General features: G+C 40.1%; 1 protein-coding gene across 3 annotated transcripts in view; it reads left to right on the top strand.

The window, feature by feature from the left end:
* Positions 1-15,548, top strand: part of LOC139160025 (zinc finger protein 268-like) — a 38,948-nt gene extending 23,400 nt beyond the window's left edge. The window contains exons 1-2 of one of the 3 annotated variants that reach the window (XM_070737535.1): positions 1,988-4,340; positions 13,072-15,548. In XM_070737535.1, coding sequence (XP_070593636.1) covers positions 2,579-4,340; positions 13,072-14,195 — 2,886 coding nt within the window. In that variant the 5' untranslated portion in view covers positions 1,988-2,578 and the 3' untranslated portion in view covers positions 14,196-15,548. Of the gene's footprint in view, positions 1-1,987; positions 5,237-13,070 lie in introns of those variants that run through there. The other 2 variants (XM_070737536.1, XM_070737537.1) reach the window with 2 other exon arrangements.
* The last annotated feature ends 618 nt before the right edge of the window (positions 15,549-16,166 follow it).

Here is a 16,166-nt window from a genome sequence, read left to right as displayed (position 1 = left end):
TTGTTGATTGATTGATTGATTGTTAGAGTTGAAAGGGACCATGAAGGCCATCAAGTTCAACCCCCTGCCCAAGCAGGAACCCTATAGCAAACCAGTCAAGTGGCAGTTCAATCTTCTCTTAAAAATGCCCAGAGTGTTGGAGTTCACAACGTACGCTGGTAGGTTGTTCCATTGGTTGATCGCTCTGACCGTCAGGAAGTTCCTCCTTATCTCCATGTTGAATCTCTCCTTGGTCAGCTTCCAGCCGTTGTTCCTCGTCTAGCCCTCTGGTGCCCTGGAGAATAAAGTGATCCCCTGTTACACGAAGTATTGTACTGTATTGGTAAGACTATACTTTGTATAATGCATCCAGTTTTGGTCACCTGGATAGAAAAAAGACATTTGGCCTGTTGAAAGACTACAGAGAAGAAGACCAAAGACATTTAAGCAAGTGGAGGGTAAAACATACAAAAAGGATTGTAGGATATTGCGTAACAGAAGGACTGGGGTGATATGATAGTCTTTCAGTATTTGAAGGACTGACACAGAAAAGAGGAAGCATATATGTATTTATTTAAACATGTACAAGATAGCAGGTATAGATATGAACATAAGCAAAAGCAAAGTAGGTACAGGTAAATTTGGACAATAGGACAATAAGACAGGGACGGTAGACACAATGGTGCTCAGACTTCAGAAAAAAGGAAGAAAAGAACAACAAAAACATTTACACATGTTATTATTTCACATGACTCAGCTGCACAGATAGGTTGCCAGGAGTCTGTAAATGACGTGAAATCGGTAAGATAAATGGCATCCGTAGAGAAGGAACAAGCCTGTTTTGGGTGGGGGGCCAATCAGAACGGCAGCATCTATGACTGGAAACCCTTACAGTACAGTAGTGACCTCGCTAGTTGATCTTAAAGGAGTTAAAACCATCGAGTACTTGAAGCATCAGCTGGAAGGTGAGTTGAGGGCAGGTCGGAGGAGAAGCCGGGAGCAACTCAGGCTGTTTGGTTCCCTCCACGGCGTGGAAACAGAGAACTAGCTCCCCCCAGAGATTCACACTGGTCCAACCCTCCTCGCCTTTTGAAAGAACTTGAAAATTATTTATGCCACCAGGCTTGGGGTCATTAGATCCCAGCCTCTGCCCACTGAATGTTTGCTATGTTTGGTTGTATTGAATGAATGACTGTGATATTTATTTTTTATAATGTTTTTAGTTAATTATATTAATTGGATCCAATTGTAATTTGAACTCAGAACAATATAGGTAGGTAGGTAGGTAGGTAGGTAGGTAGATAGATACATAGATACATAGATAGATACATAGATAGATACATAGAGAGAGAGAGAGAGAGATACATAGATAGATGATAGATAGATAGATAGATAGATAGATAGATAGATAGATAGATAGATAGATAGATAGATAGATAGATAGATGATAGATGGATGGATGGATGGATGGATGGATGGATGGATGGATGGATGGATGGATAGAATTGCTGTAATTAATATGAATACAATATATAACAGAATAACAGAGTTGAAAGGGACCTTGAAGGTCTTCCAGCCCAAACCCTCTAGTCTACCATTTCAGACAAGTGGCCATTGAATCTCTTTTTCAAAGCCTCCAGTGATGGAGCTGCCAAAACCTCTGAAGGGAAGCTATTCCATTGGTTGATTGATATAATTGTTAAGAATTTTCTCTTTAGGTCTAGGTTAATTTCCACCAATATGGAATGACAAATTTTGGTTTCATTTTATGATAAAAATTATTAATGGAGTTTTCCTGAACAATAAGGAAACAGTTTAATGTACTCAACACTAATGCAATATTATTGGCAAAAAAAAGAAAGAACAATGTATCAATAAATATCATTGCCTATTATTTTTCTCGTTTATTGAATAAACTTAACATTTTTCAATTTATGCTTAGAAGTTGTTGTTTTTATTCATTTTATAAACAATTAAAGTTACTCTTTTCTTTGAATCATACAGACAAAGAAGACAGCAATAAGAGCACTCCAGACAACTGAGAATAACAAGCAATGTTAAAAAGGAAAGCCCACCAAGCCAGAAAAGAAAATATTTTTCATTTCCTTCAGCAAACCTAAAATTCTCCTCCTTTCCCAGCAGGTGATCAGGAAGAGATTTCAAACTGAAAAGAGTAGAGTATGCAGCACACAAGGATACATTAAAGGTAATCCTCAACTTACAACAGTTCATGTAGTAAGTGTTCAGAGTTACAGCAACACTGAAAAAATCTGACCCTTCACCATTTTTCATACTTATGACTGTTGCAGCTTTCCCGTGGTCATGTGATTTATATTTGAATGCTTGGCAGTTAACTCAAATTTCAAATCACAAAATCACGAAATGATCTTCATTGGAGAAAATCTATACTAATATGGCCAAAGCTTTAGTCAAAACAGCTCCGTTGTGATTCATGGAAGGACCCACATACGAGAGAAACCCTACAACGATTCCCTATATACTGAGCATGGCAACTTGGTGGTACATTATAGAACTCACACCAGGGAGAAATCCTTTGAATGCTCTGATTGTGGCACGTTTAAGTCTCTAGTCTGAGCTCATGATACACTGGAGGATGTACACAAAAAAGAAATTATATGATTGTTCTGATTGTACAAAATGTTTCACTTCAAATTACCTCCTTCTGATGCACCAGAGAACACATACAGGAGAGAAACCGTATGAGTGTCCAGTTTGTGGGAAATGTTTCTGTCTCAATGCCCAGTTGGTGGTACACCAGAGTATCCACACAGGAGAGAAACCCTTTGAATGTCCCGATTGTGGGAAAAGTTTCAGTCGCAATTCCCACTTGGTGGTGCACCAAAGTATTCACACAGGAGAGAAACCATTTGAATGTCCTGATTGTGGGAAAAGTTTCAGTCAGAATTCCACCCTGCTGGTACATCAGAGGACTCACACAGGAGAGAAACCCTTTGAATGTCCTGAGTGTGGGAAATGTTTCAGTCTTAATTCCAGCCTGGTGAAACACCAGAGGACGCACACAGGAGAGAAACCCTTTGAATGTCCTGATTGTGGAAAAAGTTTCAGTCAGAATTGCACCCTGCTGGTACATCAGCGGACTCATACAGGAGAGAAACCCTTTGAATGTCCCGATTGTGGGAAAGGTTTCAGTCAAAATTCCCACTTGGTGCTACACCAGAGTATTCATACAGGAGAGAAAACCTTTGAATGTCCTGATTGTGGGAAAAGTTTCACTCGCAATTCCCACTTGGTGATACACCAGAGTATTCACACAGGAGAGAAACCCTTTGAATGTCCTGATTGTGGAAAAGGTTTTAGTCAGAATTCCACCCTACTGGTACATCAGAGAATTCATACAGGAGAGAAACCCTTTGAATGTCCTGATTGTGGAAAAAGTTTCACTAACAATTCCCACCTGGTAAGACATAAGAGGACTCACACAGAAGAAAAATTCTTTGAATGTCCTGATTGTGGGAAAACTTTCAGTCAGAATTCCCACTTGGTAGTACACCTGAGGACTCACACAGGAGAGAAACCCTTTGAATGTCCTGAATGTGGGAAAAGTTTCAGTCTAAATTGCCATCTTGTAAGACATATGAGGACTCACACAGAAGAAAAATTCTTTGAATGTCCCGATTGTGGGAAATGTTTCAGTCGCAATTCCCAGTTGGGGATACACCAGAGAATTCACACAGGAGAGAAACCCTTTGAATGCCCTGATTGTGGAAAAAGTTTCAGTCTAAATTCCAACCTGGTAAGACATCAGAGGACTCACACAGGAGAGAAACTATTTGAATGTCCAGTTTGTGGAAAACGTTTCAGTGAGAAGTCTAACCTGGTACATCACCAGAGGACTCACACAGGAGAGAGACCCTTTGAATGCCCTGATTGTGGGAAAAGATTCAGTCGCAATTCTCACCTGGTGGTACACCAGAGAACTCACACTGGAGAAAAACCGTATGAGTGTCTGGTTTGTGGGAAAAGTTTCACTGAGAATTCCAGCCTTGTGAAACACCAGAGGTGTCACACAGGACAGAAACCCTTTGAATGTCCTGATTGTGGGAAAACTTTCAGTCAGAATTCCACCCTGCTGGTACATCAGAGGACTCACACAGGAGAGAAACCATTTCAATGTAGTTTTTGTGGGAAAAGTTTCAGTTACAATTCAAAACTGATGAGCCACCAGAGGACTCACACAGGAGAAAAACCGTATGAGTGTCCGGTTTGTGGGGAAAGTTTCACTGCCAATTCCAGCCTATTGAGACACCAGAGGACTCACACAGGAGAGAAACCCTTTGAATGCCCTGATTGTGGGAAAACTTTCAGTCAAAATTCCCACTTGGTGGCACATCAGATTATTCACACAGGAGAGAAACCCTTTGAATGTCCTGATTGTGGAAAAAGTTTCAGTCACAATTCCTGTCTGGCGAGGCACCAGAGTGTTCACACAGGAGAGAAACCTTTTGATTGTCCTGATTGTGGAAAAAGTTTCAGTCACAATTCCAACATGGTAAGACATCAGAGGACTCACACAGAAGAGAAATTCTTTGAGTGACTGTTAAAGGTTGTGCATCTAATTTGGAAACCCGGGACTCAGAGTATGGGGGAAGAATGGTGATGTACACACAGCAAGTTGCTTGAAGTCCAGCGTGAAGTTTCCACAGTCTGTGTTGATTAGGGGAGCCATGCCATCTCCTGGTTTTGGTTCACTCTGCTTCATTAAGTCCAGGGTCAACACAGCCGTCTACCAGGAGATTTTGGAGCCCTTTATGTTTCCTTCTGCATGCGAGCTTTATGGGGATGCTGACTTCAATTTTCCAGCAGGACGTGGCACCTGCTCACACTGCCAAAGGCACCAAAACTTGGTTTAATGACTGTGGGATTACTGTGCTTGATTGGCAGCAAACCTGAACCCTATAGAGATTCCATGGGGCATTACCAAGAGAAAGAGGAGAGACATGAGACCCAACAATGCAGAAGAGCTGAAGGTGCTATTGAAGCATCCACTCTTCCATAACACCCTGCATTGAAGAAATAATTGCTGCAAAAGGGACCCAAACTAAGTACTGAGTATGCATGTTTCTAGTTTTCAGAGGTCCGATATTGTTCTATTTATACTCCTTGTATTATTGATGGCGTGTAATATTCTAATTTTTGGAGATGGGGATTTGGGGTTTCCGTGAGTTGTACCCCATAATATCACAATTATGACAAAACACGGCTTGAACTGTCTTGCCTTGCATGTAATGAATCTCTCTCATATATTATGTTTTACTGAAATAAATAGTCATATATTATGCATTACTGAAATAAATGAACTTTTGCATGATATTCTAATTTTTTTAATACCTTAGTTTTGCATTTCACTTGTATAAAGTCTACAACGGCTTATTTACTATATATCATCATAATCATTGTCTCTGATCTGTCCCGGATGAAATATCTTTCTTTGATTATTACTAATAATCAAAATATTATTATTATTAAAAAATACAAAATCCAGCATATGATCTCGTTTGTTTTGTAATATTATTATTGTTGTTGTTATTGTTATTGTTGTTTGTTTGTTATTAATAATATTATTATTATCAATACAGCACAGCAAATGAGATCACTATGCTGAATTTCATATTTCATCACCAGCCGGGCGCTTCCCAAGCACCTAGGACTGTGTGAAGTAGCAGCGAATTATGTGTGCCGATCCCAGTAAAGAGAATAGAATAGAATTTTATTGGCCAAGTGTGATTGGACACACAAGGAATTTGTCTTGGTGCATATGCTCTCAACGTACATAAAAGAAAAAGATACATTTGTCAAGAATCATGTGGTACAACATGATCTTCATATTTCACTAATTTCTCTAGCTGCTTCTCCTCAATTCTGTTATCTCCTGGGATTGCGATGTCAATGATCCATACTTTTTTGTCATAGGGGTCAAATTGTCATAGGGGTCAAATAAGCAATGAAGAAACAATCAATATTAATAAAAATCTTAGGATACAAGCAACAAGTTACAGTCATACATTCCTAAGTGGGAGGAAAAGGATGATAGGAATGATGAGAAAAACTAGTAGAAGTGCAGATTTAGTAAAAAGTCTGACAGTGTTGAGGGAATTATTTGTTTAGTGGCTTTTTGCAATTGACAGATGGAGATTTTGTCAATTCTGATGGTTTTCAAATGTCCACTGAGATCCTTTGGCACTGCGCCCAGCGTGCCAAGCACCACTGGGACCACTTTCACTGGCTTATGCCAGAGTGGTAGCAGCTTGATTTTTAGATCTTCATATTTCACTAATTTCTCTAGCTGCTTCTCCTCAATTCTGTTATCTCCTGGGATTGCGATGTCAATGATCCATACTTTTTTCCCCTCCACAATCAGGATGTCTTGTGTTTTATGTTTCAAAATTTGGTCAGTCTGAAGTCAGAAATCCCACAGTAATTTTGCTTGCTCATTTTTGACTACTTTTATGATCCCATTAATCCCATCAATTATGGCTTTGAGAAATAAAAATTAAAAAATAAAAAAGGTCTCCCACTTAGGCAAGAAAAGCTAAATGCACATCAATAGAAGAGGTTGTACCTGACTCTAGAGCAGTAACAGTGAGAGGGACCTAGAAACAATCACATATGAGCTAGGAGTGTGTTGGAACTAGCAAAAAAGTCAATGCGGTCCTAGTCTGCAGCGTCACAGAGATAGTGTCAAGAACAGATTAAGTGTTAATATTATACTGTAAATACATGAAGTATTATACTTTGCATACTGCATCCAGTTTTGGTCATCAGGATAGAAAAAAGCTATTTAGTCTGTTGAAAGACTACAGAGAAGGAGAACAAAGACATTTAAGCGAGTGGAGGGTAAAACATACCATGAAGGATTGTAGGAATTGGGCAACAGAGAGAAGCACTGGGGTGATATATGATAGCAGTCATTCAGTATTTGAAGGACTGACACAAAAGGGTGTGCATAAGTGCACCAGTGTGCCTTCCGTCCCCTGTCCAATTGTCTCTCCTTATCTCATTTATCTTTTCTTCCTTTCAAATATGTTCACCTATACTTTTATATCTTTTCTTCTTTTCTTTACTTATATTATTAAATATCTTTCTCTTCAATGTGTATCATGTATTATGTATTGGACTAACTAACTAAATAAATAAATAAAATAAATAAATAAATAAAATAAAAGAAGAAGGATACATACATATATGCAGTGAAGAGCTACCAAAAATTTTACCACCACACTGAACGTGGTTTATGCAGGATGCCCTGCATTTTCTTTCAATATCTTCCAGTGCAAATTGGGTGCTCTGGGGTGGAGCTCCATTTTTGCTACCCCACTGTATAGCCCAAACCTGCATGTATGTATGTATGTATTTATTTAAATAGGTACAAGATAGCAGGTATCCTATGAACATAAAAAAACAGGTTCAGCTAAAATTGGACAATAGGACATGGACAGTAGGCACAATGGTGCTCAGACTTTTAAAAAAGAGCAGAGAAGAATAGTTTTATTGCATCCACATTTTATTATTTCAATTGGCTCAGTTGCAAAGGTTGCTAAGCAGTCTGAAAATGACGATATCACGAAATCGCTGAGACGATCTCGCAAATGCCATCCATAAAGAAGGGACAAGCCTGTTTTTGCGCCCACCCCCCCACCCCCTATCAGATAGGTAGCATTTGTAACTGGAACGTCTACAGTACAAGCCTGTTTTTTGGCCCCCCAATCAGATAGGCAGCATCTGGGACGGAAAATCAAGAGTAACGCAGCGGCCTCTTCGGTTGATCTTAAAGGGGTTAAAACCATCGAGAACTTGCTAGAAAGGATGGAAGCAGAGAAACTTCCATCTTCCGGAAAAGGACCCGACCACAGAGCGTGGTGCAGAGAGACGCCCTCGCCTCTTCCGGGGATCGAAGCGTCAGTTGGAAGGTGAGTTGAGGGCAGGTCGCAGGAGAATCCGGGAGCAACTCAGGCTGTTTTGTTCCCTCCACGGCGTGGAAGCAGAGAAGCAACTAGAATTGCGGAAGGACAGTTGGGAGGGAACTTTGAGGTCATCCAGTCCAGCGCCCTTTTCCAGCAGGAGACCTTATGCATTTCAGGCACATGGCGGTCCAGTCTCTTCCCGAAAGCCTCCAGCGATGGAGCAGCCACAACTTCTGTAGGAAATCCGGTTAATTGTTCTCACAGTCAGGAAATGTCTCCTGGTTTCTAGGTTGCTTCTCCCCTTGATTCGTTTCCACCCATTGTTTCCTGTTCTGCCTTCAGATGCTCTGGAGAAGAGGTTGAGCCCCTCCTCTTTGTGGCAGCCCCTCAGATATTGGAAGACTGATGGCATTTCACCCCTTCTCTTCCTTCTATTCTATATAATCAATTCCTGCAAACATCTTTGTATGTTTTAGCTTCAAACCCCCAAATACATTGGTTCCTCTTTCATTTCTTCTCTTAGTCAATATTAAGTCCAGTATAGTTGATCCTCTAATTCCACTCTGTATCTTTTGGGTGATAAAGATGTCATTTTTGTCAGGGTCTCCTGCTCAAGCAAGGGATTGGACTACTAGAAGATTTCAAAGGTCCCCTTCAACTCTCTTGTTCTGTTATGGACATTTGACAATGGATTTGCCACTGTATTACTTTGATTATTTTATTGCCATGTGCAGCCAACAAGCACGGTATTTGCTATTGTTTAATCCATGTATTAACCAGGTTTCGACTAAAAAGGTCCTATTGATGACCTTTTGGGATGTTATGAATATAGAATAACAAAATTGGAAGGGACCTTGGAGGTCTTCTAGTCCAACCCCTATTTACCCAGGAATCCTTCACCACTTCAGACAAATGGTTATCCAACATCTTCATTAAAACTTCCAATTTTGGAGCATTCACAACTTCTGGAGGCACATTGTTAATTATTCTAACTGTCAGGAAATTTCTCCTTGGTTCTTAATTGCTTCTCTTCTTGTTAATTTCCAACCATTGCTTCTTGCTCTACCCTCAGGTGCTTTGGAGAATAGCTTCATTCTCTCTTGTTTGTGGCAATCTCTGAAATATTGGAACATTGCTATCGTGTTTCCCACTTTCCTTCTTCACATTTAACTAGACATATCCAGTTCCTGCAACCGTTCTTGATATGTTTTAACCTCCAGTCCCCTAATCATCTTTGTTGCTCTTCTCTATACTCTTTCCAGAATCTCAACTTCCTTTCTGCATCGTGGCGACCAAAACTGAATGCAGTGTTCCAAGTGTGGCCTTACCAAGGCATTAGAAAAAAGGTATTAACACTTCATGTGATCTTGACTCTATTCCTCTCTTAATGCAGCCTAGAACTGGGTTGGCTTTTTTGGCAGCTGCTGCACACTGCTGGCTCATATTTAAATGGTTGTCCACTAGGACTCCGAGATCCCTCTCACAATTACTACCGTTGAGCAGTGTACCACGTGTACTGTACCTGGGCATTTTGTTTTTCTTGCCTAAATGTAGAACCTTACTTTTTTAACCATTGAATTTCATTTTGTTAAATAACGTCCAATGTTCATGTCTGTCAAGATCCTTCTGCATCTCAAGCATATCTTCTGGAGAGTTGGCTATTGCTGCCAGTTTGGTGTCATCTGCAAATTTGATGAGTTCCCCATTTTTCCCGTCTTCCTAGTCATTGATGAAGATGTCCTGGGCCTGAAACAGAGCCTTGGGGTGCTCCACTGCTTACTTCCCTCCATGTACATGCAGTTCGAGTAAGCACTACACATTGAGTGTGGTTGGTCAGCCAGTTTTGAATCCATCTAGTGGTGTTGCTATCTAAGCCACATTTTTCTACTTCATCTAATGGTAGATTATGGTCTACTTTATCAAATGCCTTACTGAATCCAAGTAAATTATTCTGACAGCATTCTTCTGGTTATTAATTTTGTCACTTTATCAAAGTATGCAGTAAAATTAGTCCCCTTTTGTGAAGGTGGGAACTTCCTCAGCTCTTTTCCAGTGCTCTGGAGAGTGCTCCGGTGCTCCGGGATCTTTGAAAAGTTCTCAGTTCTGTGGTTCTGAGACCTTGTCTGCCAGTTCCTTCACAACCTTGAGGTGTAATCCATACAGTCCTGGTGATTTGAACTCATCTAGGATAAAGAGGTGCTCCCTTACCATTTCCCCCCCTAATTTAACTTGTGTTCCTAATCTGTGTTTTGTGGTGCTGTTTTGGATAAGTTGGGCTGTTTTTTCCCTTTGGATAAAGGTAGATAACAAAATTTGAATTAAGTAGCTCCCTGTTGATTGTCACCTTCTTGCCACTTTCATCAAACAATGGACCAATTGCTTCCTTTTTTCTTGTTATTAACATATTGGAAGAAACCTTTGGGGGGGTATTATTCAACCTGTGCTCACTTGTCATGAAGTGAACCCTGTGGTCATTAAGTCAACACTGGTTGTTAAACAAGTCCATTTCCCCCTATGGGCATTTTTAACCAGAAACTAGAAGAAATTGTTGGGAACTGGCAAAAAACATGGAAAACCTCAGTCACATGACTGTGTGGGATATTATAACTGGTCATAAATGTGTAGGTGTGTGTGCATGTAAACATGTGCATGCATATGGCTGTTAAATTTTAAAAACAGGTCAAGTAGCCCTGAAGTCAGTCATAAATTTGAACTGTTGCTAAGCAACCGGCCATTAAGCGAGGACCACTTGTATTTGGTTTGCCTTAAAAGTTCAGAGCCGTATGGAATCTGCAGGACTCCTCACAGGTCCATTCACATTTCCATGAAGCTGTGACCGCCCACTAGGGAAAGCAAGTAGGATGCTTGGCTGCATAGCTAGAGGTATAACAAGCAGGAAGAGGGAGATTATGATCCCGCTATACAGAGCGCTGGTGAGACCACATTTGGAATACTGTGTTCAGTTCTGGAGACCTCACCTACAAAAAGATATTGACAAAATTGAACGGGTCCAAAGACGGGCTACAAGAATGGTGGAATGTCTTAAGCATAAAACGTATCAGGAAAGACTTAATGAACTCAATCTGTATAGTCTGGAGGACAGAAGGAAAAGGGGGGACATGATCGAAACATTTAAATATGTTAAAGGGTTAAATAGGGTTCAGGAGGGAAGTGTTTTTAATAGGAAAGTGAACACAAGAACAAGGGGACACAATCTGAAGTTAGTTGGGGGAAAGATCAAAAGCAACATGAGAAAATATTATTTTACTGAAAGAGTAGTAGATCCTTGGAACAAACTTCCAGCAGACGTGGTTGGTAAATCCACAGTAACTGAATTTAAACATGCCTGGGATAAACATATATCCATCCTAAGATAAAATACAAAAAATAGTATAAGGGCAGACTAGATGGATCATGAGGTCTTTTTCTGCCGTCAGTCTTCTATGTTTCTATGTTTAAGGGGTGACTTGATCGAAGTGTATAAAATCCTGCATGGGATAGAAAAGGTGGGTAGAGGCCTTGGTAAGATGAGGTATCACTGTAATGTGTTATACTCTATTGCAGGAGTCTCAAAATCAATTTTCCCGGGGGGCGCTAGTGGTAGAGTCTGGGTGGGGCTGGGCCGCATCAGGTTTTCCACAAGAAAAGCTTACAAAAACATTTCAAGGCTATTAAATGTCTTTATTTTTTCCTCTTATCTTGTGTTAAAAAAATAAAAATAAATTCATAAATTCATAAGAAAAAAAAATCAATCAGTAATAAATAAATAAAATGAAAATGATGATGATGATGATAATAATAATAATAATAATAATAATAATAGAAACATAGAAGACTGATGGCAGAAAAAGATCTCATGGTCCATCTAGTCTACCCTTATACTATTTCCTGTATTTTATCTTACAATGGATATACAGTATGTTTATCCCAGGCATGTTTAAAGTCAGTTACTGTGGATTTACCAACCACGTCTGCTGGAAGTTTGTTCCAAGGATCTACTACTCTTTCAATATTTCATAATAATAATAATGATAATACAGCAGATATAGAAGACTGTGTCTTGCTTCTCGACCACCCCACACTGCTCTCTCAATAAAAGATGGCAGAGATGAGTATTTGTGAGACTCGTACCACTGCTAGAGCTGCCGCGTGGAACAGGACTCCGTAGGGTTTGTGCAGCAGCACTACATTGAGATTCAACATAACAGCACAGCTGCGAATGGCGGGACCCCAGCTGTGCTGGTCTGATGAAACTGACGGAAGTGCTGCAGTTTGTGCTTCCAATGGCGAAACAAGCCTTGCAAAGTCCTGCTCCATGAGGCAGTGCTGGCGGGACACTTAATGTATATAGTTTTCTTTTTTGACATCTTCTGCAATCATTTTATAAACAATTAAAGTTACTCTTTCCTTTTAATTCTATAGACAAAGAAGACGGCAGTAAGAGCACTCCAGACAACTGAGAATAACAAGGAAGGTTAAAAAAAAAAAAGCCCATCAAGTCAGAAAACCAAATATTTTTCATTTCCTTCAGAAAACTCCAAACTTCTCTTCCTTCCTCAGCAGATGATCAAGAAGAGATTTCAATCTGAAAACAATGAAACACGAGGATATTTTATTTTTTGCACGCTGAGAGCATATGCACCAAGACAAATTCCTTGTGTGTCCAATCACACTTGGCCAATAAAATTCTATTCTATTCTATTCTATACATTACAGGTAATCCTCAATTTACAACAGTTCATTAAGTAACTGTTCGGAGTTACAGCAACACTGAAAAAAAAGACCTATGACCAATGACTATTGCAGCTTTCACATGGTCACGTGATTTATATTTGAATGCTTTGGTCAGCTAACTGACATTTCAAATCACAACTGAGTATGCCCGAAATGATCCACATTGAAGAGAACCAATACTAATGTGGCCAAAGGACTCACATAGGACAGAGACCCTACAACATCTCCCTATATACTGAGCATGGCAACTTGGTGATAGATTAGAAAACTCACACCAGGGAGTAATCCTTTTAATATTCTGACTGTGGGAAAAGTTTTGGTTTGAACTCTGACCTCATGATACACTAGACAATGTACGCAAAAAAGAAATCATATGATTGTTCTGATCGTGGGAAATATTTCACTTCAAATTACCTCCTGATGCACCAGAGAACACATACAGGAGAGAAACCGTATGAGTGTCCAGTTTGTGGGAAAAGTTTCAGTCGCAATTCCAACTTGGTAAGACATCAGAGTATTCACACAGGAGAGAAACCCTTTGAATGTCCTGATTGTGGAAAAGGCTTCAGTCAAAATTCCGACCTGGTAAAACATCAGAGGACTCACGCAGAAGAAAAACCATTTGAATGTCCTGATTGTGGAAAAGGTTTCAGTAATAGTTCTAACCTGGTAAAACATCAGAGGACTCACGCAGAAGAGAAACCCTTTGAATGTCCTGATTGTGGGAAATGTTTCAGTAATAGTTCTAACCTGGTAAGACATCAGAGGACTCACACAGGAGAGAAACCCTTTGAATGTCCTGATTGTGGGAAATGTTTCAGTGAGAATTCCAACCTGCTGGTACATCAAAGGACTCACACAGGAGAGAAACCCTTTGAATGTCCTGATTGTGGGAAATGTTTCAGTGAGAATTCCAACCTGCTGGTACATCAAAGGACTCACACAGGAGAGAAACCCTTTGAATGTCCTGATTGTGGAAAAAGATTCAGTCACAATTCCAGCCTGGTAAGACATCAGAGGACTCACACAGGAGAGAATTTATCAGAATGTCCGGTTTGTGGGGAAAGTTTCACTGCCAATTCCACCCTATTGAGACACCAAAGGACTCACACAGGAGAGAAACCCTTTGAATGTCCTGATTGTGGAAAAGGTTTTAGTAATAGTTCTAACCTGGTAACACATCAGAGGACTCACACAGGAGAGAAACCCTTTGAATGTCCTGATTGTGGAAAAGGTTTCAGTGAGAATTCCAACCTGGTAACACATCAGAGGACTCACACAGGAGAGAAACCCTTTGAATGTCCTGATTGTGGAAAAAGTTTCAGTCTATATTACAACCTGGTAACACATCAGAGGACTCACACAGGAGAGAAACCCTTTGAATGTCCTGATTGTGGAAAAAGTTTCAGTCTATATTACAACCTGGTAACACATCAGAGGACTCACACAGGAGAGAAACCCTTTGAATGTCCTGATTGTGGGAAATGTTTCGGTCACAATTCAAGCCTGGTAACACATCAGACGACTCACACAAAATGAAATTCTTTGAGTGACTGTTAAAGGTTTTGCATCTCATTTGGAAACCAGGGACTCAGAGTATGGGGGAAGAGTGGTGATGTTGCTTGAAGTCCAGTGTGAAGTTTCCACAGTCTGTGTTGATTAGGGGAGCCATGGCGTCTGCTGGTTTTGGTCCACTCTGCTTCATTAAGTCCAGGGTCAACACAGCCGTCTGACCAGGAGATTTTGAAGCTCTTCATGTTTCATTCCCTAGACGAGCTTTATGGGGATGCTGACTTCAATTTTCCAGCAGGACTTGGCACCTGCTCACACTGCCAATAGCACGAAAACCTGGTTTAATGACTGTGGGATTACTGTGCTTGATTGGCAGCAAACCTGAACCCTGTAGAGATTCCATGGGGCATTACCAAGAGAAAGAGGAGAGACATGAGGCCGAACAATGCAGAAGAGCTGAAGATGCTATTGAAGCATCCAGCTCCTCCATAACATCTCAGCAGTGCCACAAGCTGGTAGCTTCTGTGCCACCCTGCATTGAAGAAGTAATTGCTGCAAAAGGGACCCAAACTAAGTACAGTGGTACCTCATCATACGAACTTAATTGGTTCCAGGAGGAGGTTCGTTAGGTGAAAAGTTAGGACAAAACAATGTTTCCCATAGGAATCAATGTAAAAGCAAATAATGCCTGCAAATCCTTCAGGAAAATCCCAAACTTTAGAAGGGAGGCGAACAGAGGGCAGGGAGGATCAGCTAAAGGGGGCGGGTGGAAGAAGCAAGGCTAGGCTAAAGGGTGAGTGGGAAGGAAGAAAGGCAAGAGGGGCGCCCCTCCCTTTTCTTTCTTAAAAATACACCATTTCAGTGCCTTTGCAAGCATGCAAAACCTTTACGCCTCCAAGCTGCCCCTCCCTTTTCTTTCTTAAAAAGACACTGTTTCAGTGCCTTTGCAAGCATGCAAAACCTTTACTCCTCCAAGCTGCCCCTCCCTTTTCTTTCTTCAAAAAAGGGGAAAAAAGGAAACCCCTTCATCCCAGCACCAGCGGTTTGGGTTCGTAAGGTGAAAATAGTTCGGAAGAAGAGACAAAAAAATCTTAAACACCGGGTTCGTATCTCGAAAAGTTCGTTAGAAGAGGCGTTCGTAAGATGAGGTACCGCTGTACTGAGTATGTATACTTCTAGTTTTCAGAGGTCCGATATTGTTCTATTTATACTCATTGTATTATTCTAATTTTTGGAGATGGGGATTTGGGGTTTTCGTGAGCTGTACCCCATAATACCACAATTATGACAAAACATGCCTTGCATGTAATGAATCTCTCTCATATATTATGTTTTACCTTTTAAATTGCATTACTGAAATAAATGAACTTTTGCATGATATTCTTTTTTTTAAAAAAATATACTTCATTTGTAAATATAGAAAAAATAAGGGAAATAGGGAAAGGGTGGGGGGGTAGGAAGGAGTGTACAGAAAAAAAGAAAAAGAAAAAAGGGGGGAGGGGGGAGGGGGGAGGGAGATGGGGAATCAAAGTACTAAATCAAGCAGTTCAGGCAAGCAGTATACATTGTAAGCTATAGATTACATATAATTCTTGATAGAGATGTTGCATTTCTTAGACGTTGTAAATAAACAGTAGATAGAGAATATCAAAGATTTCCTTAGGTTATGGTAATAAATGTTACATCTATTAATATGTGTTGGCTAATAATTAATAAAAATATTTTCTAAATTTGAAGAATAAGAAGAGAGGATGAGAAAAAAGAAAAAGGGGGGGAAAGAAGAGAATAAATATAAGAAAGGAAAGAGTGCAGAAAAGAAAAGAAAGATCTGCGTGTGACGCAGACGTTTTCAGGGACGACTTTTGTAAAAAAGTGGTGGAGTGTGTGCATAATATAGTAAATGTGTTCTATATATATATATATAAAAAAAGAAATGGGCAGAAATAAAAAAGTAAAAAAATAAAAAATAAGGAAGTATATGTTAGTAAATATTGTAAT

Source organism: Erythrolamprus reginae, chromosome 2 (assembly GCF_031021105.1).
Source record: "Erythrolamprus reginae isolate rEryReg1 chromosome 2, rEryReg1.hap1, whole genome shotgun sequence".
Classification (NCBI taxonomy): Eukaryota; Metazoa; Chordata; class Lepidosauria; order Squamata; family Dipsadidae; genus Erythrolamprus; species Erythrolamprus reginae.
Note: the sequence above shows the minus strand (reverse complement) of the source record. Positions and strands in the feature narration are given on the sequence as shown.